At 54.2% G+C, this 24,536-nt stretch overlaps 2 protein-coding genes across 2 annotated transcripts in view; both read left to right on the top strand.

Annotated features, from left to right (window-relative positions):
- LOC144246546 (uncharacterized) overlaps positions 1 to 24,536 on the top strand; it is a 972,872-nt gene that overhangs the window by 656,373 nt on the left and 291,963 nt on the right. The gene's annotated exons all lie outside the window — the stretch shown is intronic.
- LOC144246360 (olfactory receptor 14J1-like) lies at positions 22,985 to 23,917 on the top strand. The gene has a single exon (XM_077783745.1). It carries the CDS (start codon positions 22,985 to 22,987, stop codon positions 23,915 to 23,917), a length of 933 nt encoding a protein of 310 aa, XP_077639871.1.

The raw sequence follows: 24,536 nt of genomic DNA on the forward strand, positions 1-24,536 counted from the left end.
GGCGTCCAAGGGCCCTTTGTGACACATGCTGACATAGGAGCTGGAAGTGGCAAGAGCACGCCACAGTGCTCAGAGCAGGCGAAGGGACAGGACGGGACAGAGTGGTGCTGTGAGGAGCCCCCGCACAGCGCGCTCGTTCCTGTCCGACCCAGAGCTTTTCTGAGGCATTATTCCTGTAGCTGACCTCGAGGCCAGACCACAGGACTCAGTAACCTGCGGCCTTCCGAGACTTCAATTCTGCAGGTGCCCTTGAGGGCAGAGCGTGGGACTTGGTAGCCCAGAGTTTTCCAAGGCATCTCTCCTGAGGGTAGCCAGAAATCCGGTCAGTGACATGGGGCAGGGAGCCCTGAGAGTGCCCAAGCTGACCTGGATGGAGGAGGAAGAAGGCGACCCTGCAGCTGCCCCAGCACAGGAGACTGAAGAGGTGGTGCTGTTCCATCCACCACAGGAGGGTGAGTGGCAGAGCCAGGCTGCAAGGCCGGTGCCTTCAGCCAGCTTGGCCCCATCCCATCCCATCCCATCCCATCCCATCCCATCCCATCCCATCCCATCCCATCCCATCCCATCCCATCCCATCCCATCCCATCCCATCATCCTCTGCTGACATGTCCATGGACAGGACGGAAGAGGGGCCGGGCAGACACCCCACAGTCGTGCTCCATCCACCTGGGCCATCCCGGGGCTGTCCCTGTCTGGGCAGCGCAGGGCTGGGCTGTGTTCTCCAGCCTCTCCCGCAGCCCCTCGGCTTGGGCTGCGCTCGCTCTTTGCCAGGTGCAGCCGTGCAGCGCACACGAGAGCAGGAACGCACCCGTGGCCGCTTCCGCAGAACAGCGCAGGTACCTGCAGCCATCCCCACCTGGGCTGGGCCTGCTGGCACTGCTCAGCTCAGCAACACACCTGCAGCACTCCGTGGCTTCTTGCCCTTCTCCTACAGCTCGTTTGCAAATTCATCAAGAGAATTCGGCAGGAAGAGACCAGTGCCATGGGCCCTGGGCTCAGAGCCTACTCAGAGCTCCTCGGACATGAGACCAGTGCCACCCTGCTGGATTTGCTTGTGCAGACGGGTGTTTCCAGAGCAGAGCAAGTAGGCAGCTGTGGCCAGGCTTCAATTCCCCCATGAGTCACACGGCTTCCCAAGCCACAGTGCTGGGCCCTGTGAGCCTTTGAGGCCATCGCAGTGCAGTGGGAAGGGAAGCACTTCTCTGGGGACACTGGGAACACTGGTCCCTCTGGCTGCTTTCCAAGTCTCCCTGTGCCTTCTCCAGGTGCCCGCCATGGTGAGGTACATCCACCAGTGGCTCATGGCCAATGATTATGCAGAGCACAGGCTGGACAACGCCCTGCTGTATATCACAGAAGCACAGCTAAATGACGCAGTAATGACACTCCTGCGTGTGGCCCCATCCTGTGACAGGTACGGGGCCCACCTGCCCAGAGGGCTCAGGGCTCACCCCAACCCATCAGCCTGCACAGCCTGTCCCAGGTGTCTGACCCACAGAGAGTCCCAGGGCCCTCTGGCTGCTCCCTCTGCCAGCCCTGGCATGTCAGCCCCCGAGCCTGCTGCCATTCTCCCTCGCTGCCCCACAGGGGCCTGTCCCCACAGGGCTGGGCTGCCTGGCTGCTGCTGGAGAGGGGCAGTGGGCAAAGGCAGAGCCGGCAGTCAACCCGGGCCCCTAGAGATGCCCAGGCCACGGTGCTGTGTCTGAGATCCCCTGAGACAGAGCTCTAACCCTGCAGAGCTGCCATGGCCATGTGGAAGACCATCATGTGCACGCCCTGGACTGCAGAGCTGGCACAGCAGATACTCCTGGATGTGCTGGGGAGCTGGCCAGAGCACAGCACGTGCACCTCCGATGGGGACAAAACGGGTGTCTTTGTCCTGGCTGTGAGTTTCTGCCAGTGGCCTTTGCTGGCCCCCAGGCTGCCTGTCCAGCAGCTCTCCATCCTCCTTCCCCCACTGCATCTCCCTGCCTCAGGGCCTGAAAGCTGGCCTAGGGACAGCTGCAGGGCCACCAGGCCCGCTGCTCCCCGTGTCTCTCTGGGCCTCTCCCTGCCACGCTCGGGCCCTGTCACACGGACACCTTGGCACTGAACGCTGCCTCGGGGGGCTTTGTCCTTTGCAGGCAACTGTGGTGATATGGAAGATCCTCCAGGAGCGCTGTGTCCCAGATATAGTGGATGAGCATTTCCCGCAGTTATTTGTGCATCTGCTCTTCCAAGTGTTCTTCAGCACCAAAGAGATGCCAGAGGCGGTTGGTACCTTCTGGAAGGGATGCCACGAAGGACACGGCCTTGCCACTAGCCCCAAATAGTGCTCCATCCCAGTCCTTCTGTCCCTACCACATGGCCAGGGCAGGAGCCAGTGCTCCCAGTGTGACCCGGGCTTTGCTCTGCACTCAGGTTTGCAGTGAGGACCCTGAAGTCCCTGCTGTGCCAAATGGACTATGAGGATGTGGTGTTGTCAATGGAACGCAAGCGTGGCTGGGACACGCTGCTCTGTGCTGACACCCACATTTATGCCGTGGGTCTGCTGGCCAGGTGAGACCCCCTTCTCCCCATTGCTCCTGGCATTTGTGCTCTGTGGCTGGGATATCCCACTCAGTCCCCGTGGCTGTGGGCCAGAGGCACGAGGGATGGTCAAGCAGACTGGGAAAGGCTGGGAGAGGAGGGTGCCCAGTAGCAGCCACATCTCAAAGGGCCCAGGTCCCCCTGCAGGGTGGGGGGTAAAGACAAGAACTGCATCAGTCTGTCCTGGGAGGGGCTTCCCCCACGGGGTCAGGGTCTTAGTGTCATAGGAGCAGGCCCCCAGCCGGGTAATCATTATCACTGACTCCATGTATTGCATAAGTCTGATTAATAATAATCTTTATTAAGAAACCCAGTGTTCTTTTAGATAGTTATGATATAGGTAGATTTAATTGCTTTTCTAGTCTAAACACTATCACCATTAGTTAATTAAGAAAGCACCCTTTGGTAGACAAATCTCCATAACATATTCCACATGTTCACAATACCATGTGCAGCATGTTAAGATAAGAATGATTTTCATTCTTTCCTCTGATCTTCTCAGACTTTCTCAGGCGATGCCTGGGAAGGTTGTCTGTTTCTCTCTGAGGCCAGAGAGCTGCTGCCACATCTTAGTGCCATTTTCCTCCTTCCAGGGAGATGCACAATGAATCCACCTGCTTGTGCAAAAGCATCTCAGGCTGTCTCCTTGAGTTTCTCAGCAAAGAGATGCCATACTGGAACTTCCCTGCCCTGGCGTTCCTTGTGGAGGTGAGTCTGAAGGCCGGCACTGCCTTCCAGCTCTCTGCCCTCTCGTAGCCGCAGCTGTCTGGGACGGTGCCCACGCCCTGCGCTGCTGCCTGGTCCCCGCCCTGTGCGGTTCTGGGCTCCTGCCGGCCGGGTCCCCTGTCACTGCCCTGTGACTTTCAGGTCCTGCATTGCCTGGACTTGAGCGCATGCAGTGACAGCATCATGGATCTCTTGTCGAGGCACTTGCTGAGTGAGTGCACAGAGATGCGCCGCCAGGTTCTGAGGGCCCTCCTCTTGCTCAGGGATAATCCCTCACTGGTAAGGAGGGGCAGCAGCTGAAGCCGTGCAGGCAGCATGGGGCTGGGGAACGCAGTCGCTGGAACTTGGCTGGGCTTCAGGCACTGGGGCAGCCGCTCCCAGCTCTCCTGCCTCCCACTTCAGCTGCCCGAGTGCTGCGGGACAGGCCTTTGGCCTCTGGGCCCTGTGGCAGCAGGGTGGCCTTTCACACACTTTTGTTCCAAACAGGCCAAAAGAATGTGGAGCCTGACTGAGATCTCGCTGTGCTCACCAAGGATCCTTGGATGGTGAGAAGGGGGCAGTGGCTGAAGCTGCGCTGGGCAAAGCAGCCCCTTGGTCTGTCAGGGCTTCAGGAGCTGAGGCAGCTGCTCCCAGCTCTCCTGCCTCACCTGCCCCAGTGCTTTGGGACAGGCCTTTGGCCACTCTGTGATGTCACACGGACATCTCTGTGATGTCACACTGAAACTGTGAGGTCACATAGCTGTTTGTGATGTCACAGTGACAGCTATGTGATGTCACAAAGCCCTCTGTGATGTCCCACAAACATTTCTGTGATATCATACAACTTCCTGTGATGTGACACTGACATCTCTGTGATGTCACACAACTCTCTGTGATTTCACAGGGACATCTTTCTGATGTCACAATATCTCTTGTGATGTACACGGACAACTCTGTGACGCCACAAAGCTCTATGTGATGTCACATGGACATCGCTGTGCTCTCACACCCTCCTTTGATGTCACAGAGACATTTTTGAGATGTCAGACTGACATCTCTCTAATATCACACAACTCTCTTTGATGTCACACTGACATGTCTGTGACGTTACACAGCTCTCTGTGATGTCTCACAATTTCCTGTGATGTCACACAATCATCTCTGTGATGTCACACAGCTTTTTGTGAGGTCACACAGACATCTCTCTGATGTCACACAACTCTCTTTGATGTCACACTGACATTTCTGTGATGTCACACAACTGTCTTTAATGTCACATAGCTCTCTGTGATGTCACACAGCTTTTTGTGATGTCACATGGACATCTCTGTGATGTCACACTGCTATCTGTCATGTCCCAAGGTCATCTTTGTGATTTCACACAACCTCCACTTGATGTCACATAGACATCTGTGTAAGGTCACTCTGACATCTCTGTGATGTCACACAGCTCTCTGTGATGTCACACGGTCATCTCAGTGATGTCATACAACCTCCTATGATGTCACAATGACATCTCTATGATGTCACACTGAAACCTTTGTGACGTGGCACAGTTCTCTGTGATGTCACACTATCCCTGTGATGTCACAAAGCTCTTTGTGAGGTCACACTGACATCTCTGTTATGTCACACAACTTCCTGTGATGTCACAGAGACATATCTGTGAGGTCACACTGACATATCTGTGATGTCACATAGCTCTCTGTGACGTCACATGAACATCTCTGTGATGTCAAGATGACATCTCTGTAATGTCACACTGACATCTCTCTGATGTCACACAGCTCTCTGTGATGTCACTTTGACTTCCCTGTGATGTCACACACCATGTGATGTCATAATGACATCTCTGTGATGTCACACCACTCTCTGTGATGTCACATGGACACCTTTGTGATGTCACACAACCTCCTGTGATGTCACAGAGACATTTCTGTGATGTCACATGGAGATCTCTATGATGTCACACAGCTCTTTCTGATGTCACACAGATATCTGTGATGTCACATGGACATCTCTGTGATGTCACATTGACTCACTGTGATGTCACACAGCTCTCTGTGATGTCACACGGTCATCTCTGTTATGTCACACTGAGATCTCAGTGATGTCACACAACCTCCTGTGATGTCACACGGTCATCTCTGTGATGTCACAATGACATGTCTGTGGTGTCACACTTACATCGCTGTGATGTCACGCAAGCTCCTGTGATGTCACAGAGACATCTCTGTGATTTCACACAGCTCTCTGTGATGTGACACTGACATCACAGCCTGGAGCAGAGCCCGCGCGGCCTCGGGCTGCAGCAGCGGGCAGGGGCACAGCTGCCAGCCCGCACACCGAGCACCGCGCTCAGGGGCTGCTCCAGGCTGGGGCTGCGGCTTCCCGGCCCTCCTTACCAGGATCTCAATGAACCTCCACAGTTTCTCTTTCTTTACAGATTTTTCAAGATCTCTCCTGTTCAGGAATTTGGCCAAACAAAGCAGGGTTTCCTGAGAAGACTGAAGAGCAATAGAGACACGGAAATGGCCCCGCAGCCCAGGGCCCAGGATCAGCATCCCTGTGCCAGGGCCAGGAGAAGGCTGCAGCCCGCCAGGCGCCAGGGTAGGAGGCAGCCAAGCCCCCTCCCAGGGGGACAGCAGCAGCCCAGGTGTCCTCACCTCTGCCACACACTGATTCTCATCATGGCAGTGGAAGAAGAGTGGGAGCAGGCTGTGACACACTTGTGTCATCAGGAGCTTTTTTCCTTCTTCTTCTACAGCAGACAGCAAGGTTGGAAAGATAAACATGCAGAGCTCCTGCACGTGGCTATCATCCTGTGTAACAGGAAGGAAACAAGACCTTGGCATCAGCTGATTCTGGCCCACATGGGCGCAGGCCTGCATCTCCACAGGGCACCAAGTGTCTGGGCAGCAGCCAGTGGCCGTGGCTGAGGGCACAGAGCCTTACGTGTTCAAAGAGTGGCAGGAGCACCTTAGCCAGCTGCAGGGTGATGGGGCTGGGTATTGGGGTGTCATTATCCAAGAACAAATCACTAAGTAGAACAATGGTCATCCTGACCACATCACTATCATTTTCCTGCAGGAGCTCCCCGAGGCTTTCGGTCAGGCTCCACATTCTTTTGGCCTGTTTGGAACAAAGGTGTGTGAAAGGCCACCCTGCTGCCACAGGGCCCAGAGGCCAAAGGCCTGTCCCGCAGCACTCGGGCAGCTGAAGTGGGAGGCAGGAGAGCTGGGAGCGGCTGCCCCAGTGCCTGAAGCCCAGCCAAGTTCCAGCGACTGCGTTCCCCAGCCCCACACTGCCTGCACGGCTTCAGCTGCTGCCCCTCCTTACCAGCGAGGGATTATCCCTGAGCAAGAGGAGGGCCCTCAGAACCTGGCGGCGCATCTCTGTGCACTCACTCAGCAAGTGCCTCGACAAGAGATCCATGATGCTGTCACTGCATGCACCCAAGTCCAGGCAATGCAGGACCTGAAAGGCACAGGGCAGTGACAGGGGACCCGGCCGGCAGGAGCCCAGAACCGCACAGGGCGGGGACCAGGCAGCAGCACAGGGCGTGGGCACCGTCCCAGGCAGATGCGGCTACGAGAGGGCAGAGAGCTGGAAGGCAGTGCCGGCCTTCAGACTCACCTCCACAAGGAATGCCAGGGCAGGGAAGTTCCAGTATGGCATCTCTTTGCGGAGCAACTCAAGGAGACAGCATGAGATGCTTTTGCACAAGTGGATGGATTCATTGCACATCTCCCTGCACGGGGGGAAATGGCACTAAGATGTGGCAGCAGCTCTCTGGCCTCAGAGAGAAACAGACAACTTTCCCAGGCATCGCCTGAGAAAGCCTGAAAAGATCAGAGGAAAGAATGAAAAAACATTCTTGTCTTAACATGCTGCACCTGGTATTGTGAACATATGGAATATGTTACCGAGATTTGTCTACCAAAGGGTACTTTCTTAATTAACGAATGGTGATACTGTTTAGACTAGAAAAGCAATTAAAATCAACCTATATCATAACTATCTATAAGAACAATGGGTTTCCTAATAAAGATTATTATTGATCAGACTTCTGCAATACATGGAGTCAGTGATAATGATTACCTGGCCGGGGGCCCACTCCTACAACACTAAGACCCTGAGCCGGGGCGGGGAAGCCCCTCCCAGGACAGACTGATGCAGTTCTTGTCTTTACCCCCCACCCTGCAGGGGGACCTGGGCCCTTTGAGATGTGGCTGCTACTGGGCACCCTCCTCTCCCAGCCTTTCCCAGTCTGCTTGGCCGTCCCTCGTCCCTCTGGCCCACAGCCACAGGGACTGAGTGGGATACCCCAGACACAGAGCACAAATGCCGGGAGCAATGGGGAGAAGGGGGTCTCACCTGGCCAGCAGACCCACGGCATAAATGTGGGTGTCAGCACAGAGCAGCGTGTCCCAGCCACGCTTGCGTTCCATTGACAACACCACATCCTCATAGTCCATTTGGCACAGCAGGGACTTCAGGGTCCTCACTGCAAACCTGAGTGCAGAGCAAAGCCCGGGTCACACTGGGAGCACTGGCTCCTGCCCTGGCCATGTGGCAGGTACAGAAGGACTGGAATGGAGCACCTGTTGGGGCTGGTGACAAGGCCGTGTTCTTCCTGGCATCCCTTCCAGAAGGTATCAACCGCCTCTGGCATCTCTTTGGTGCTGAAGAACACTTGGAAGAGCAGATGCACAAATAACTGTGGGAAATGCACCATCACTATATCTGAGACACAGGGCTCCTGGAGGATCTTCCATATCACCACAGTTGCCTGCAAAGGACAAAGCCCCCCGAGGCAGCGTTCAGTGCCAAGGTGTCCGTGGGACAGGGCCCGAGCGTGGCAGGGAGAGGCCCAGAGAGACACAGGGGGAGCACCGGGCCTGGTGGCCCTGCAGCTGTCCCTAGGCCAGCTTTCAGGCCCTGAGGCAGGGAGATGCAGTGGGGGAAGGAGGATGGAGAGCTGCTGGACAGGTGGCCTTGGGGCCAGCAAAGGCCACTGGCAGAAACTCATAGCCAGGACAAAGACACCCGTTTTGTCCCCATCGGAGGTGCACGTGCTGTGCTCTGGCCAGCTCCCCAGCACATCCAGGAGTATCTGCTGTGCCAACTCTGCAGTCCAGGGTGAGCACATGATGGTCTTCCACATGGCCATGGCAGCTCTGTGGGGTTAGAGATCTGTCTCAGGGGATCTCAGACACAGCACCGTGGCCTGGGCATCTCAAGGGGCCCAGGTTGACCGACGGCTCTGCCGTTGCCCGCTGCCCCTCTCCAGCAGCAGCCAGGCAGCCCAGCCCTGTGGGGACAGGCCCCTGAGGGGCAGCGAGGGAGAATGGCAGCAGGCTCGGGGCTGACGTGCCAGGGCTGGCAGAGGGACCAGCCAGAGGGGCCTGGGACTCTCTGTTGGTCAGACACCTGGCACAGGCTGTACAGGGTGATGTGTTGGGGTGAGCCCTGAGCCCTCTGGGCAGGTGGGCCCCATACCTGTCACAGGATGGGGCCACAGTCAGGAGTGTCTTTACTGCGTCATTTGGCTGCGCTTCTGTGAGATACAGCAGGGCGTTGTCCAGCCTGTGCTCAGCAGAATCATTGGCCATGAGCCACTGGTGGATGTACCTCACCATGGCGGGCACCTGGAGAAGGCACAGGGAGACTTGAAAAGCTGCCAGAGGGAGCAGTGTTCCCAGTGTCCCCAGAGAAGTGTTTCCCTTCCCACCACAATGTGATGGCCTCAAAGGCTCACAGGGCCCAGCACTGTGGCTTGGGAAGCCGTGTGACTCATGGGGGAATTGAAGCCTGGCCACAGCTGCCTACTTGCTTTGCTCTGGAAACACCCCTCTGCACAAGCAAATCCAGCAGGGCGGCACTGGTCTCATGTCCGAGGAGCTCTGAGTATGCTCTGAGCCCAGGGCCCATGGCGCTGGTGTCTTCCTGCCGAATTCTCTTGATGAATTTGCAAACGAGCTGTAGGAGAAGGGCAAGAAGCCATGGAGTGCTGCAGGCGTGCTGCTGGGCTGAGCAGTGCCAGCAGGCCCAGCCCAGGTGGGGATGGCTGCAGGTACCTGCGCTGTTCTGCGGAAGCGGCCACGGGTGCGTTCCTGCTCTCGTGTGCGCTGCACGGCTGCACCTGGCAAAGAGCGAGCGCAGCCCGAGCTGAGGGGCTGCGGGAGAGGCCGGAGAACACAGCCCAGCCCTGCGCTGCCCAGGCAGGGAGAGCCCCAGGATGCCCCAGGTGGATGGAGCACGGCCACTGCGGGGTGTCTGCCCGGCCCCTATTCCATCCTGTCCATGGGCACGACCCCAGGGGATGGGATGGGATGGGATGGGATGGGATGGGATGGGATGGGATGGGATGGGATGGGATGGGATGGGATGGGATGGGATGGGACGGGACTGGACGGGATGGGACGGGATGGGATGGGATGTGGCCAAGCTGGCTGAAGGCACCAGACCTGCGGCCTGGCTCTGCCACTCACCCTCCTGCGGTGGATGGAACAGCACCACCTCTTCAGTCTCCTGTGCTGGGGCAGCTGCAGGGTCGCCTTCTTCCTCCTCCATCCAGGTCAGTTTGGGCACTCTCAGGTCTCCCTGCCCCATGTCACTGACTGGATTTCTGGCTACCCTCAGGAGAGATAACTTGGAAATCTCTGGGGTATCAAGTTCCATGCTCTGCCCTCGAGGGCACCTTCAGAATTGAAGCCTCGGAAGTCCACAGGTCACCGAGTCCTGTGGTCTGGCCTCGAGGTCAGCTGCAGGAACAATGCCTCAGAAAAGCTCCGGGTAGGGCAGGAACGAGCGCGCTGTGCGGGGGCTCCTCACAGCACCGCACTGTCCCGTCCTGTCCCATCCCCTGCTCCAAGCACTGTGGCGTGCTCTTGCCACTTCCAGCTCCTATGTCAGCACGTGTCACAAAGGGCCCTTGGAAACCCAGCTCCATTCCATGCTGCACCGTGTCAGCAAGGGCCCTTGGACACCCAGCTCCATTCCATGCTGCATGTGTCACAAAGGGCCCTTGGAAACACTGCCACCTGCCCTGAGGCCACACCCTGCCCACCCAAAGTGGTCCAGGTTGGAAGGAATCCCTGGTCTCAAGTGTCTGAGACAGCCCAACAGGATCTTTAGGAATGGCTCAGACCATCAGCAAACGCTGCCCTGCTCTGCGGGCTCAGGGCAGCAGAAGGAGCCCCCAGGGCTGCCGACGCAGCCGCGGCGGGAAGGGCACGGGGCCTTCCACAGAAGCTGGCACAGCCTCCTCGGGACACATCCCAGATCGTGGCCATCCCAAACCCGCAAGTTGGCACAGACAAGGAACGTGTGGGCCAGGGAAGGAATGCTGCTCTGAGCCCTGGGGCCCGGGGAGTGCTGACACCAGCAGGTGAGGCAGAGTCCCTGCCCAAGCAGACCTGTCAGCCCCGAAGCCCTGGCAGGCCTGGTGCCATCTCCTGCCCCAGAGACCTGTGCCCCTGGGGGGCTTCTGTGCCAGAGGGAGCCAAAGCCCAGGGGCACTGGGGACTGTGCTCCTGCCTGCAGGGGCTGTTGGCAGGAACACCTGGAGCAACTGCTGGCAACAATGAGTAGATGGCAAAATGGTTAACCCTGTCCCGGTGTAGAGATCTAAGTGGCCAATAGAGTACAGCTCTCCCCTCTTGTTCCCTGCAGCAGAATCAGGACCATGAACAGAAACAGTCACAGATATTCTTTCTGCGCCCCATTAGCAAAGCTGTGCAAAACCACAGATGCTGCCTTCAAATGGACTCAGATTCCAGCCTAGACCTCTCACCTCCCAGACAACTCCTTCCCCAACACACCTCCAAAACCAACAGCCTGCAAACACCACACAGAAGCCCTCAACATCCCGCCAGGACCCGCAACTGTCCCTGTCCCTGTCCCTGTCCCTGTCCTTGTCCCTGTCCCTGTCCCTGTCCCTGTCCCACATTCCCGCAGATGCCCTGGTTCCCTGCACGTGCCGTGGGATGGCACTCAGGAGGATCTGCTCCAAGGCCTTCCCCGGCAGCAAGCTCAGGCTGCCAGGCCTATGGATCCTGGATCATCCTTCCCACCGAGCCTTCCATTGGCAAGGCTCTTCCATTGGCACATCTGCGCTCAGCTGGGACTACTCCGCTCACCCAGGGCTCCTGGTAAAGGATGGAGAGCAGCCTGGCAAGCTCTTTCTCCAGCTCCCTCTGTGCTCTTGGGGAAGGTAGAACCTTCCACAGGAAAGCAACTACTGCCACAAGGAGTGGGTGGCATCAGGCAGCTCTGGGGAAGCCCCTCAGGAATGCTGTATCCTGAGGGAACACTGTTGGCCTTGACCTGTTGGCACCTGCAAAAGCTTCAAATCAGCTGCCTCAGCTCTCAGGGCCTCTCTTGGCCAGCATCCTGACGTGGATGCAGGACGGCTGCCAAGCACTGCTGGGACCCAGCGGGACAGGACCGGCTGTCTCGTGTCCACGCAGCAGCCCTGACACAGCCAGGGCCATCCCGAGAGCAGACAGACGCTCACGGGCCAGCAGAGAGGAGCAAGGAGCCCTGGGCTCCTCTCAGGGTACCTCAGCTGGGCTCGCTCCACAACACGCCCCCATTGGAAGGCCTGCTGATGCCCAGCTGCCAGAAATGCCTCCCTTGTGCTCTCCAAGATGCACAGGGAGAGCCAGTGAGCAGGGCACTTGGGAGGCAAACCTTCCAAGCCTTTGCTAAGGCCAGGCACACACCAAGATCAGCCAAGACTCTCCACCACTCTGCCTGGCCCACCCAGCCCAGCTCTGTGCTGGCCCTGGGCCACAGCAGCTCCCAGCAAGCAGGAGGCAAATGCATCTTGCCAAGAGTTCAAACACAGCAGACAGGGAAGATGTGAAAAGTGAGTGTGTAAAGGCCTTTTAATTCACAGCTCCCACAGAGAGCTTTGGGGCTCACAGATGGACAGAGATGGTTCTGCTCACCCCTCTGTCCAAAGGGGGGTAACACACGCTGCTGCAGGTGCTTTGGTTGGTTCCTGCAGGTCCAGGTGGATGCCAAACCAGCTCTTCACAGGCTTCTCCCTTGCCCTGCCCCTCTGCCAAGTGCAGCGGGCCTCAGGGACTGAAAGGAGCACAGAGAGCCAAAGGGGGACACTCGCACTTGCCTCACTGGGAGCTCCCTGGGAAGCACTTTCCTTGAGAAGCAAGCCCCTGTTCTCCAAATGCCTTTACCCAAATGTGCAGCTTTTCTGGCCAACACCAACACACCCTTAAGAAATGCTGGCAAGGCTGAAGGCCTTCATGTCCTTTCAGGACAGGCACTCCAGCTGTAGCTCCTATTCCCCCAAGTGTGTTTCCAGGTGGAGGTTCAGAGGTACAGCCCCAGGCCCTCTACAAGCACAAGCTGCTCACTGCCTCTTCACCTGCTTCAACTCCAGCCTGTGGTCACGGCAGCAAAACCAGGCTGTTCCTGGCCAGAGCCCAGAGCCCTGCTCCCGCAGGATGCTCTTGTCAGCACCTTCCAGGACTCTCCGCTGTGCATGCAGCGTTTTTCATGCCCGCTCCCAACAGGCTCTGGAAGGCAGAGCACAACCTGGCTGGCTCTGCCACCAGCACACCCCAAACACAGGCGGAGGAAGAAGCAGCAGGGGCTGTTTTGTGGCCATGCCCAAGAGAGACTGGAAGGTGCCCTCCCTCTGCTCTCACTTGGTTGGCTTTCTGACTGGCTCTGAGCCTGGGGCTCCTGGAGCCAGCTGGCATTTGCTCTGTGCACATGGGGGAGCTTCCAACAGCTTCTAACAGAAACCATTACTTCACCTACCAAAACCTGGCCATGCAAACCCAACAGATTTTCTTATCTATTTCCCACCTCCTCACTACACTAGGAATTTAATTCTAGTGATGATAATCATCAAGTGGTGACCAAGAGAGAAATTTAATATGTAAGTCTGCAGACACTGAAGTTCACACTACAGACTAAATGAAAAAATGCCTCAAACCTACTCATCGCAGAGACTAACTGCTGGCACATTTGTACATGTGCATTTATTCAATAAAACTAATTAATTAGTTGCAATGATTAGGCTGAATACTAATTTCGCACCAAGACCCTCCTGCTTTTGGACCCAATCCCAATTGAAAAGTATTATAATATCCATTACGTTTTTGGTAAAGACACATGCCTGATCTACATCCCACTGGAGCCACAGGTGGCACTGAATTTTAATGTTAAGGATTGGAACATACTACATTCCTGATCATGATTTAAATTGACAGCTCACACTTACTGCTTATGTGACAGCCCTCAGGTATCCAGCTGACACTACAGACTGTCTTTCCCAGGTTCAACACCTACACAAACAGGGAGATGGCCTCCCATCACATCTGCATATGTAAGATGGGCAAAATGAGAGAAAAATTTCCCTTTCTAGTATGAAATAAAGAGGAAAGCTGTCAGTCCTAACCCAGAGCTCTGCAGAAGGCTCTGTGGGGGAGCACCTGACGTTATTGAAGCTGTGTGCTCAGCCCAGAGCCCTGGAAAGATGGGATTGGCCTGGGTGCCTCAGCCTGTTTGGCGCTGGCTCTTGCACTGTTCTGGCCGTGCTGGTACAGCACTCACTGCTTGCCCAGCTTCCCTGCCATGTGTTGTACATGTTCCTGACCCATAAATCCTGTGAGACTATTGCTGATGGAATAGGGAGGAGTCACACTTTGAAAGAATCCTCTCCAGTTCCCCTTTGTTTGAACAGATGTACAACCTCGGCCATGCCTGGGAAGTGTTTCCTCACAGCCCACAGTGCACCTTCCAATCCCTGGAAGTCTGAAGGGAGCACTAGGAATTCCAACATCCACTAATGCAGACAAGGAGTGAAATCCTTTCTTACCTGAAATGGGTAGGAAAATATATTGATACTGTGAAGAAAGTAACATTCCTTCCCAAAATGCTATGGGTTTGAGATTCAATGTTCAGTTTAGAAAGGTTTTGTCCCCATCACTGAAGTCCAGACTTCATCACTAAACATGCTGAGGCCCTTTTCTCAGCTTCTCTGCTCCACCCTTCTTGCCAGCACTGGATGGCAGTGTCAGACTCCACTTGACACAAACTCCTCTGTGTGCTCCCCTCCTGCTGAAGGAAAGCTCGTGCCAAACTGTTCCTTCCCTGCTTTCCAGCCACAATGTCCACAGCCTCCTTCTGAGACATCCTCCCCTAAATGTTTGTCCCTTCAGAGGAGCACACACCCCTGGCTGTGCTTTGCACACAGGGTCTCTGTTTCTGTGGTGTTTGCATTTCAGCCTGTAAGGGGAGCACAGGGTGCAAGGAAAATGCCCGAGGCTAAAGATAACAGGAAGTCATCTGGTTGAAAACAAACAATTCTGAAAAGTTTATTCCTTTGCTTAAATCTATCTTATTAATGGAAGCCTAGTATTTATAACAATGAATACAGAGAGTATTTCTAATATCAATACAGAAACTATTTCTAACAATCAATACAGAGTATAACAGCCAATACAGAGATGATAGCAATCAAAAGAGAGTATTTCTAACAATCAGTACAGAGTATTTCTAACAATATAGGGTATATCTAACAATCAATACAGAGAGTATTTCTAGCAATCAATAGAAAGAGTATTTCTAACAATCAATACAGAGATTATAGCAATCAATACAGAATATTTAACAATCAATATACAGAAATAAGGATATTCTTAACCTAAGGAACTTAAAGAATTTCAAGCAGCAAGATTTTCTTACAGGAATGAAGTAATTTAAGAGGTAATTCAACAAATCTATCCACAAATGCTGGAAGATATCCTCCAGTTCTGCCCATGGAGATGCAAATGGCCCTGAGCAGTACAAGGGCTTTGTCAGAAAGGCCACTCCTTTCCAGGCTTTCCCCAGGAGCCCCAGGTCAATCTCTTCTTCTCTGTGCTCCCCTCTGGCTCCATTCCTACGCTGCCTCCAGATCATGAATGTGGCAGGGACAGCCAAGCAAACCACCGTGCATGTGTGACAATGGATCTTTCCTTCCAGTTCCCACAGAGGCCATGCCAGACACTCCTGTCTGGCTTCCAGGTCTGCAATTTCCTCCTCCAAGTGCAGCTGGTGCTGCCAAAGGTTTACTTCCCTCTCCTTCATCCTCTGGACAATTCCTTTATCATCCTCAGGAGAAATCCCATTTTTTCCAGGGGGCTGGTTGATGCTGACAATGGCCATCAGCACCAGGTACCTATGGAAGATTCCTTCAGCCATGGCTGATCCTTCCCTGAAAGAGAAAGAAAGGAGGACAGAGCCAAGATCCAGACTATATTGCCTCGGGAAGAGACAGGAAAGAGGCTCGCCCCTGGCAGGAAGGCTCTGGCCAGCCCTGCAGAAAGGCTGGAGGCCAGAGGTGCTCCTCAGGGCTCGCCTGCTGCTGCCAGTTCCAGTCCAGCTGCCCAGAGAGGCTCCATGAGCATGTGGTGAGGAGGAAGAGGAGGAAGGTGCGAGACACAGGGACATGAACCTGAGCAGCCAGGTTTGAGGAGAGAGAAGCTCAGCATTGCAGATGGCAGGAGAAACCAAGCCCAGTCCCCCAAGCAGGAGGAGGAGAAGAAGGGCCCCCCAGGCTGGCTGCAGGCAGACAATGGAGACCTTTCCCAGATGTTCCCAAATGGGCTGGGGGTAGGGAATACACGGCCCTGCTTTCCAGCTACTCCCACCACTTCTGTCCCTGCCACTGCCTTGAGACAAAGCCCAATGAAATCCTGCTCAGCGTGGGCAAATGAGACCTTGAAGGACTTAGTGTCAGGTCAAGGCTTCCTTTCCCTCTCAAAGCCTTTCCCTTGGCAGCCTTGGGCAGGGGATTCATCCTCCCTCCCTCCTCCTTCCCACAGACCTGCTTGGAACCACTCTGTGGGCACTTTCCATTCTCTGTGTCCGTCCTCAAGTGCAGTGCCAACCTGGGTCAGTCCTGGCTCTGTCCTGAGCTCCCAGGAGCTCACAGGCTGAGATGGCAACGCTGAGCCACACCAGGGCCCTGCCCCTGCCAGCAGCACCCCCACAAGGAGCAGCAGCAGCAGCAGCAGCAGCAGCAGCAGCAGCAGCAGCTGCAGTCGCCTCTCAGCTGTTGGTGCCCCTGCACTGCAGCCCCTTCTGCTGGCACCAACGTTCCGTCATGGCCATGGAGACAGTCCTGAATCCATCCATGGGGTCACAGAGCCATGGAATCCCAGAGTTCCAGGTTCCTGGAATCCTAGAGTCATTGAATCCTGAGAACCACACTCAGAGGAGGAGGAGGAGGAAGAAGAGGAGGACGAGACAAGGAGGACGAAGAGGAGGTGGAGGATGAGGAGGAGGAATAGGAGGAGGAAGAGAGAGAATGAGGACAAGGAGGATGATGATGATGAGGAGAAGAACGAGGAGGAGGACAAGGAAGAGGATGAGCACAAGGAGAGGATGAGGAGGATGAGGAGGAGAAGGAAGATGAACAGGAGGAGGAGGAGGACAAGGAGGAGAATAAAGAAAAGGAGGAGGAGGAGGAGGACAAGGATGAGGAGGACCAGGAGGAAAAGGACGAGGAGGATGAGGACGAGCAGGATGCAGAGGAGGAGGAGAAGGAGGAAGATGAGGAGGAGGAGAAGGAGGAGAATGAGGATGAGGAGGAGGACGATGAGGAGGAGGAGGAGGATAAGGATGAGGAGGATAAGGAGGAGGAGGATGACGAGGAGGAGGAGGATGAGGATGAAGAAAAGGACAAGGAGGAGGAGGACCAGGAGGACAAGGAGGACAAGGAGGACAAGGAGGACAAGGAGGACAAGGAGGACAAGGAGGAGAAGGATGAGGAAGACGAGGAGGAGGAGGAGGAATAGGAGGTGGAAGAGGATGAAAATGAGGATGTGGAGGAGGATGATGAGGAGAAGGAGGGTAAGGATGATCAGGACAAGGAGGAGGAGAAGGAGGGGGAGGACTAGGATGACAAGGAGGACGAGGAGGAGGAGGAGTAGGAGGACGAGTAAATGGAGGAGGAGGACAAGGAGGAGGAACAGGACAAGGAGGACGAGGAAGACCAGTAGGAGGAGGAAGAGGAGGAGGAGGGGGAGTAGGAGGACGAGGAGGACGAGGACGAGGATGAGGACGAAGACGAGGATGAGGACGAGGATGAGGACGAGGATGGGGATGAGAAGTAGGACGATGAGGAGGATGAGGAGGAGGAGGTGGAGGAGGGGTTGTTCAAAGAGCAGTTAAAGAATGAGGAGATGGGAACCTGTCCCCATGGAGAACCCATTTCCAGATGTGCTCCATGCCCTTAACAATGGCCCCTGGGGAAATGGAAACCCCCTGGCTGTGCACGGCTGCTCCCAATGTGCAAATACAGCCCTGGGCAGTGAGACTGGGACTGCCTGGGAAATTGTTCTGGGTGTGATGGCCCTGGCAGGGCCAGCCCAAAGGCTGCAGGGCTGGACCTTCATCCACTGGAATTAGTCAGGATAATTCAGAAGCAAATGAGAGTTAACAATGCAGGAACAGGAATCCAGATTCCTCCAGGACACTTTGGTTTGGTAACTGCTCACTGGAGCTTGGCCTTGCAAAGTGCTCATGCCATGGGAGGAAGAACTGATTAACAAGGGAAAATTAAAGTAATTTAGTTAAACAATAGTGAACAAGATTGGATTATTCAAACCCATGTCAGGGTAGCACAATTACTAATATTGTCAGTGTTTAAAACAATTGGGAAAAAAGGATATCCACCTCAAATCACTGCTGTTGGTGGAGATAAAGGGTTTGGATCCAGCAGTGCTAATAATGGAGCCAGAGTGTGGCTCCAGAGGCCAAAAGGCCTCCCAAGGCAGCTGAAGGAACAGCTCCTGGGAAGGACAGCAGTGTTTGAATCCTGAAACCTGGGCAGGAACGATGGGAATGTGTCCCTGCAGCCAAGTGCTCTGTGTGAGAACAGGTAGATATTACAGGAGATTGTTTTACACATCCTGCCAGACCAAATCCCCCTGTTTGCCCCAGTGAAAACTCATGACCTGGGCTCCATCTAGGATGGAGCCAGGGCCAGGCTCTTGTACTGCCCAAGGTGTATCCCTTGAAGGCCTTTTAATAAATCCTGCTTTATTCCTTTAACACTGCCTGGCTCTGTTCTAGGCAGCCTCTCAAGGCATCACCACCAAACCAAGGGAGCATAGACCAGGTCTGGCTGGCTGGGCCTCCTGGGGAGCACCTGGCCACCTTGGCATGTCCAGGGCTGCTTCTCACCTGCCCTGAAGCCCTGGGGCTCTGGGCTCTCCTTCCAATGGGAGAGAACTCTCCTTCTCCTCCATGGGTCATGGCCAAAACTGGGATTCCTCCTCCAAAACTCTGTACATCCAAGGATTGCTCCCAAGTGAAAGCTGCCACGACAAACAGGTCTGGCTGCCCTTGGCCTCTTGGGAGCTGCCTCTAATCTGCTTTAGAAACGCTGGGACTTGGTGCTTTCCTTCCAATGAAAAGACTTGTCCTTCTTCTCAAGGTGACTGTGTTCAAAATTGAGATTCCTCCTCCCAAATTCTGTGTATGCAAGGATTCTTCCATGACAAAAGCTGCCATGAAGAACAGGTCTGGATGTCTCAGCCTCCCAGAAGCCACCTCTTTCTTCTTCTGCCTTTGAAACATTTTGGCTCTGTGCTTTCCTTCCTATGGAAAAACCTGTACTTCTCCAGGTGTCCATATCTGAAACTGGGATCCCACCTCTAAAATTCCCTACATCCAAGGGTTGCTCCCAGCCAAAATCTTCCAGAACTGACAACTCTGGCCAGCCTTGGCCTCTGGTGGCTGCCCCTGCCATACTGGGGCTCGGTTCTTTCCTTCCCATGGAGATCCCTGTGACACTGTGGGCACCTCATGGAACCAAGGGGATCATTGTGGCACCACTGGAGCCCATGGAACCAAGGGGCCATGGTGACACCGCGGGGCTTCATGGACCCAGAGACCATTATGACTCTGTGGGGCCTGATGGAACCATGAAGACCATTCTGACCCTTCAGGGCCTGGTGTCACCAAGGGGGCATTGTGACATCTCAGGGCCTCGTGGAAGCAAGGGATCATTGGGACATTGTGGGGCCCAATGGAACTGAGGGAACATGGACCAGGTCTGGCTGGCTTGGCCTCCCAGGGGCCACCTGACAGGTCTGGCTGATGTTGGAATGTCAAGGGCTGCCTGTCATCAGCTCCTGGAGCACTGGGGCTCTGTGCTCTTCTTTGTATGGGAAAGAACCGTCTGTCTTTTCAGATGCCCATTGCCAAAACTGACAGTCTGCCTAAAAAATTTCCTATATTCAAGGGTATCTCTAAGAACAAAATCTGGCAGCTCTGGCTGGCCTTGTCCTTAGGTGGTCACTTCTCATTTGCCCCTAAAACAGTGGGACTCTGTTTCTTCATTCCTATGGAAAAAAACTGGTCCTCATGACCAGGAACCATGGCCAAAATTAGAATTGGCCATCAAGCCCAGCCGGAGTCAAATAGCCATCTGTAGACCCAGGGGGAGATATTGACTCTGCCAGAGCTGCCATCCTCCCTCCAGTGAGAGAAAAGGACACAGGGCAGGAACACAGAGGAGCAACATGAACACACCGAGGTCAGGGAAGAGGAAGTTGAGTCCCAGATGGGAGGGATGAGGAGATGCCTTGATCTTGGGGCTGAAATCCTCTGGTAAAGCTATGGAGAAGGATGTCATGGATACATCAGACTCTCTTTTTCCCTATAAAACATTGAAAACTATGGGGAGATGACTTGTTCAGCAAAGACCTCCATGCTAAAGTAAGCAAATGTTGAAGTAGCTGTGATCCCATGAGAAGTCTGAACATTGAAAGAGAGAAGAGTTATGAGACCCTGTGCCCTCAGGGAGAGAAGAAGACCTCTGTTCCCAGAGCTGAAGATGATTTCAGAAATAGATGAAGAGATCCTTTGCCCTTAAACAGCTCATCTTTAAACTAATACCCCATAAGTTGGCATGGCCGCTAAACAGAGCTGTGGGAAAAGCTGTGAAAACATGGGAGTGACCTCACAATTGAAGATTTTTCCAGGCAGTGGTTATTCATGGAAATGAAAAGCCATGAGATAACTGTTTTCTTGTGGACAATTCTCCATAACATTAACAAGAGGTACTTCTCTCCTGATGTGAACTGAAGAAACATTAAAATATTCTAGAGGTGGTAAACTGACTGAAAATTTCAGGTTTTGTCTCTACATTGTCAGGTTGTATGGAGAGAGGATGTGTTCTGAAAGTTTTGTTCATATTCTTATAACTCTTTCATTTAGTTACTGCTAATAAACTTTTCTTTACACTCTTTTAAAGTTTTGAGCCCACTTTGCCTTTCTCCTAATCCTATCTCGCAGCAGGAAATGAGTAAGTATATTCTAGTGTGTGCACTGGTAATTAGCCAGCACTGAACCCACCACACTAATTGATGCGTTGACTGAGAAATATCAAATAGGCAAACGAAAACTACCATAGAAATCTTCCTGATGAACTGCCGCAGACAAGAGGGAAATCGAGGCACAGCCATGGTTTGTCAGGACTTGCTTGATCCTAATGAGCCCCATGGTGCATTTGGACCTGAGTCCTGGAACCTCAGGGCCTGAGAGGAGATTGCACAAACCCTTCCAGGAGGCAAAAGTCAGAAAAAAACCCCAAAGTTTCTCGAGGTCTTAATGGGACCCACTGAGGTCCATCCCCAACACAGGCTCCTCATGGATGCCTAGGAGGAGAGTATTGGAGGCCAGGATGGCACAAAAACCTCTCAGAGATTCCAAATGGCACAAAAACCTCTCAGTTTTGGAAGAAGAATTCAAAGAACCTCGCAAAATTTGAGTATCTCAGAGTATTAATGAACCCCACTGAGTGTCAGTACAAAGCTCTCAAGGGACACATTAAAGCAGATAATTGGGGCAATGATTGCACAAGCCTCTCACAGAGTCTGTAACAAAAGTGAAACACCAATTACCTTAAAAAACTGAAGTACCTTGAAGCATTAATGAGCCCCACTGAGTGCTGTGACTGACAAAGACTCTGCAGGGACTAATTAAAGCAGTTAATTGGAGGCCAGGATTGCACAAAGCTCTAAGAGATTCCAAGGCAAAAGCAAAAGCCAGAGTCCTTTGAAAAGCCTGCAGTCCCTGGGAGCATGAAGGAGCCCCCAGGGCCATTCCTGACCAAGGCTCCCCAGGGACTCCTTCCAGCAGATCCTTGAGGCCACTGAGATGTGGGCTAGGGGGGGATGCTGAGGGCAGGACCAGGGGCTGACAGTGCCCAGCCTGGCTGGGGCTGTGCCAGGAGGCCCCAGGGTCTCAGGACAAGGTGTCTCCTCATAGCCCTTGGTGGCACAGACCCTGCTGTGCCCCAGGGCACCAAGACTTGGCTTCTCTTTGTCCCCACCTGGCATCAGTGCCTCCAGTTCTCTGCTCGGCCTGGGGCCTGGGGACACTTTCTCAGTCGTGTCCCTCAGTGGGACCCATTAAAAGTCCAAAAAACTTTGGAGTTGGATTATGACTTGGAGTTCTGCAGAGGTTTCTGCAGCTCCCTCCCAGGGCCTGATGTTCAGGGCTAAGCACAAAGCCCCAGAGGTTCATTAAAGTCCTTGTGCTGTGTCTGTGCTGCTGAGCTGGGTCAGGGTCCTGGCACAGAGGGTGATGCTGGTAACCAAGCAGAACTTCAAAAGCACATTGCTCTTGCTGAGCAGCTCTTCTGCCAGCCCAGCAGGGCTGGGGCACTGCCTGCAGCCAGCCCGGGCACAGCACAGAGGCACAGAGAGCTTCAATCAGTCAGGGCTGGGAAGGGGCTGAGAAGTGCCTGGGGCAGAATCACTGCCAGCCCTTGGCACAGGAACCTCTGGCTGCAGGACAATGCAGCTGCAGCTCCTGGAGAGATCTCCTAAAGCTGGAACATGCCAATGCCCACAGACCCTGTGAGTGCATTCTCTGCTCATCTCCTGTGCAGAGCAGCCAGGGGTGCCCAGGGCTGTCCTGCAGAGCAGGGTCCTGCAGCCCAGGACGCTGTGCTGGGCCAGGGACTCTGCTGCCTGTCAGGGACAGCTCTCAGCTGGCTGAGGAAGCTGCTCCCAGTGCTGAGGGAAAAGATCTGGGGGGAAGGATACAGCTCATAATGATTGGAAGTGTTCTCCTTGTGTGGTGAAGATGCTGCATTGTTCAGGACTGCTCCCAGCACAACAATTAACTGCAGAATATTTCCCAGCAGATTATACAGGGAGCACAGCAAGGCATGGGCTGCATAAAAGGGAAAATCCTGGTTTTTTTAATGTACTGCTCTGTGTTGCCTGGAATGGAAATTTCCCATACATATTAATCTCTCACTTCATGTTAAGAAAAATAAACAAGCTTTTCCTGAGATCTGAATAAACCAGGTAGTGACAGAAATCAGGACAGGGTCCCTTAGAGGCAGCATCAGTGCCACTTTTCCAGCCTCCTCAGGATTTCTCTGATGTTGTCATCAGAGACTGGAGAGAAAGAGCTGGCCCTGGGCAGTGCCAGTTCTGGGAGGTGTTTGCAGGGCAGAGCTGAGCCCCCAGGGCTGGACTGGGCTCTGGCAGCTCTGGCCAGGCCCATCCCTGGGCACAGGGACAGCTCCAGGACACAGAGCCCTGGGCAGGCAGTGGGGAAAAAAATGCCCCCAGGCTGTGCTGGGATATTTAAAGACCTTTCCACACCTAACTACTCCATGATTACTTTTCTTACAGGTCCTCATGCCAAGACACCACAGATGTCCAACAGCAGCTCCATCAGCCACTTCCTCCTGCTGGCACTGGCAGACATGCGGCAGCTGCAGCTCCTGCACTTCTGCCTCTTCCTGGGCATCTCCCTGGCTGCCCTCCTGGGCAACAGCCTCATCATCATCGCCGTAGCCTGCGGCCACCACCTGCACACGCCCATGTTCTTCTTCCTGCTCAACCTGGCCCTCAGTGACCTGGGCTCCATCTGCACCACTGTCCCCAAAGCCATGCACAATTCCCTCTGGGACACCAGGAACATCTCCTACACAGGATGTGCTGCTCAGCTCTTTTTCCTTCTGTTCTTCCTTGGAACAGAGCTTTCCCTCCTGACCATCATGTGCTATGACCGCTACGTGTCCATCTGCAAACCCCTGCACTACGGGACCCTCCTGGGCAGCAGAGCTTGTGCCCACATGGCAGCAGCTGCCTGGGCCAGTGCCTTTCTCAATGCTCTCATGCACACAGCCAATACATTTTCCCTACCCCTGTGCCATGGCAATGTCCTGGGCCAGTTCTTCTGTGAAATCCCACAGATCCTCAAGCTCTCCTGCTCCAAGTTTTATCTCAGGGAACTTGGGCTTCTTGTGGTTACTGGTAGTTTATCATTGTGTTGTTCTGTGTTCATTATTTTCTCCTATGTGCAAATCTTCAGGGCTGTGCTGAGGATCCCCTCTGAGCAGGGACGGCACAAAGCCTTTTCTACCTGCCTCCCTCACCTGGCCGTGGTCTCTCTGTTTGTCAGCACTGGTGTATTTGCCTACCTGCAGCCCCCCTTAAAGTCCTCCCCATCCCTGGATCTGTCCCTGTCAGTTCTGTACTCGGTGGTGCCTCCAGCCCTGAACCCCCTCATCTACAGCCTGAGTAACCAGGAGCTCAAGGCTGTAGTGAGGAGACTGATGACTGGATGGTTTCAGAAACATTAAATAGCTGGCCAATTTCTGCAAATCACTTGTAATAAAAGTAATCTTTGATACTAATTGTTGGTTTCATTATAGAGGTGCTTTTTTACTTTGTTTTAGGTTTTTGAGATTGCCCACAAAAAAGTATCATTGTTTGTGCCATTTCTCATTTTGTTACTTCCACCTTCCCTGTGCCCACAAACTGTGTCAATGAGGGGTTGAACTCTTGGTGCATTTAAGGAACTAAATTATCTCCCAGCACAGTTTTCTGCAGAGATGCCCTTTTGCTGCATTCTCTGGAGCTGCAGCAGCAATGTCTGTGTGCAGAGCTGGGGCAGATCAGTGCTGGCACAGCAGCTCTGCTCCTGCTGGCCACACCATTCCTGATCCAGGCCAGGAGCCATTGGCCTTCTTGGCCACCTGGGCACACTGCTGGCTCATGTCCAGCCTGCTGTCCATCAGTCCCTGCAGGTCCCTTTCTGCCTGGCTGCTGTCCAGCCCCTCTGTCCCCAGCCTGTAGCGCTGCAGGGGTTGTTGTGGTCAAAGTGCAGGACCCAGCACTGGGACTTGTTAAACCTCACCTTGTTGGATTTGGGCCCTGGATCCAGACTACCCTGGACTCTCTGCAGAGCCCTCCTACCCT

Source organism: Lonchura striata, chromosome 6, assembly GCF_046129695.1.
Source record: "Lonchura striata isolate bLonStr1 chromosome 6, bLonStr1.mat, whole genome shotgun sequence".
NCBI classification, from domain to species: Eukaryota; Metazoa; Chordata; class Aves; order Passeriformes; family Estrildidae; genus Lonchura; species Lonchura striata.

Coding starts and splice junctions, on each gene's coding strand:
- LOC144246360 (XM_077783745.1), top strand. CDS start 22,985: ATGTCCAACAGCAGCTCCATCAGCCACTTCCTCCTGCTGGCACTGGCA.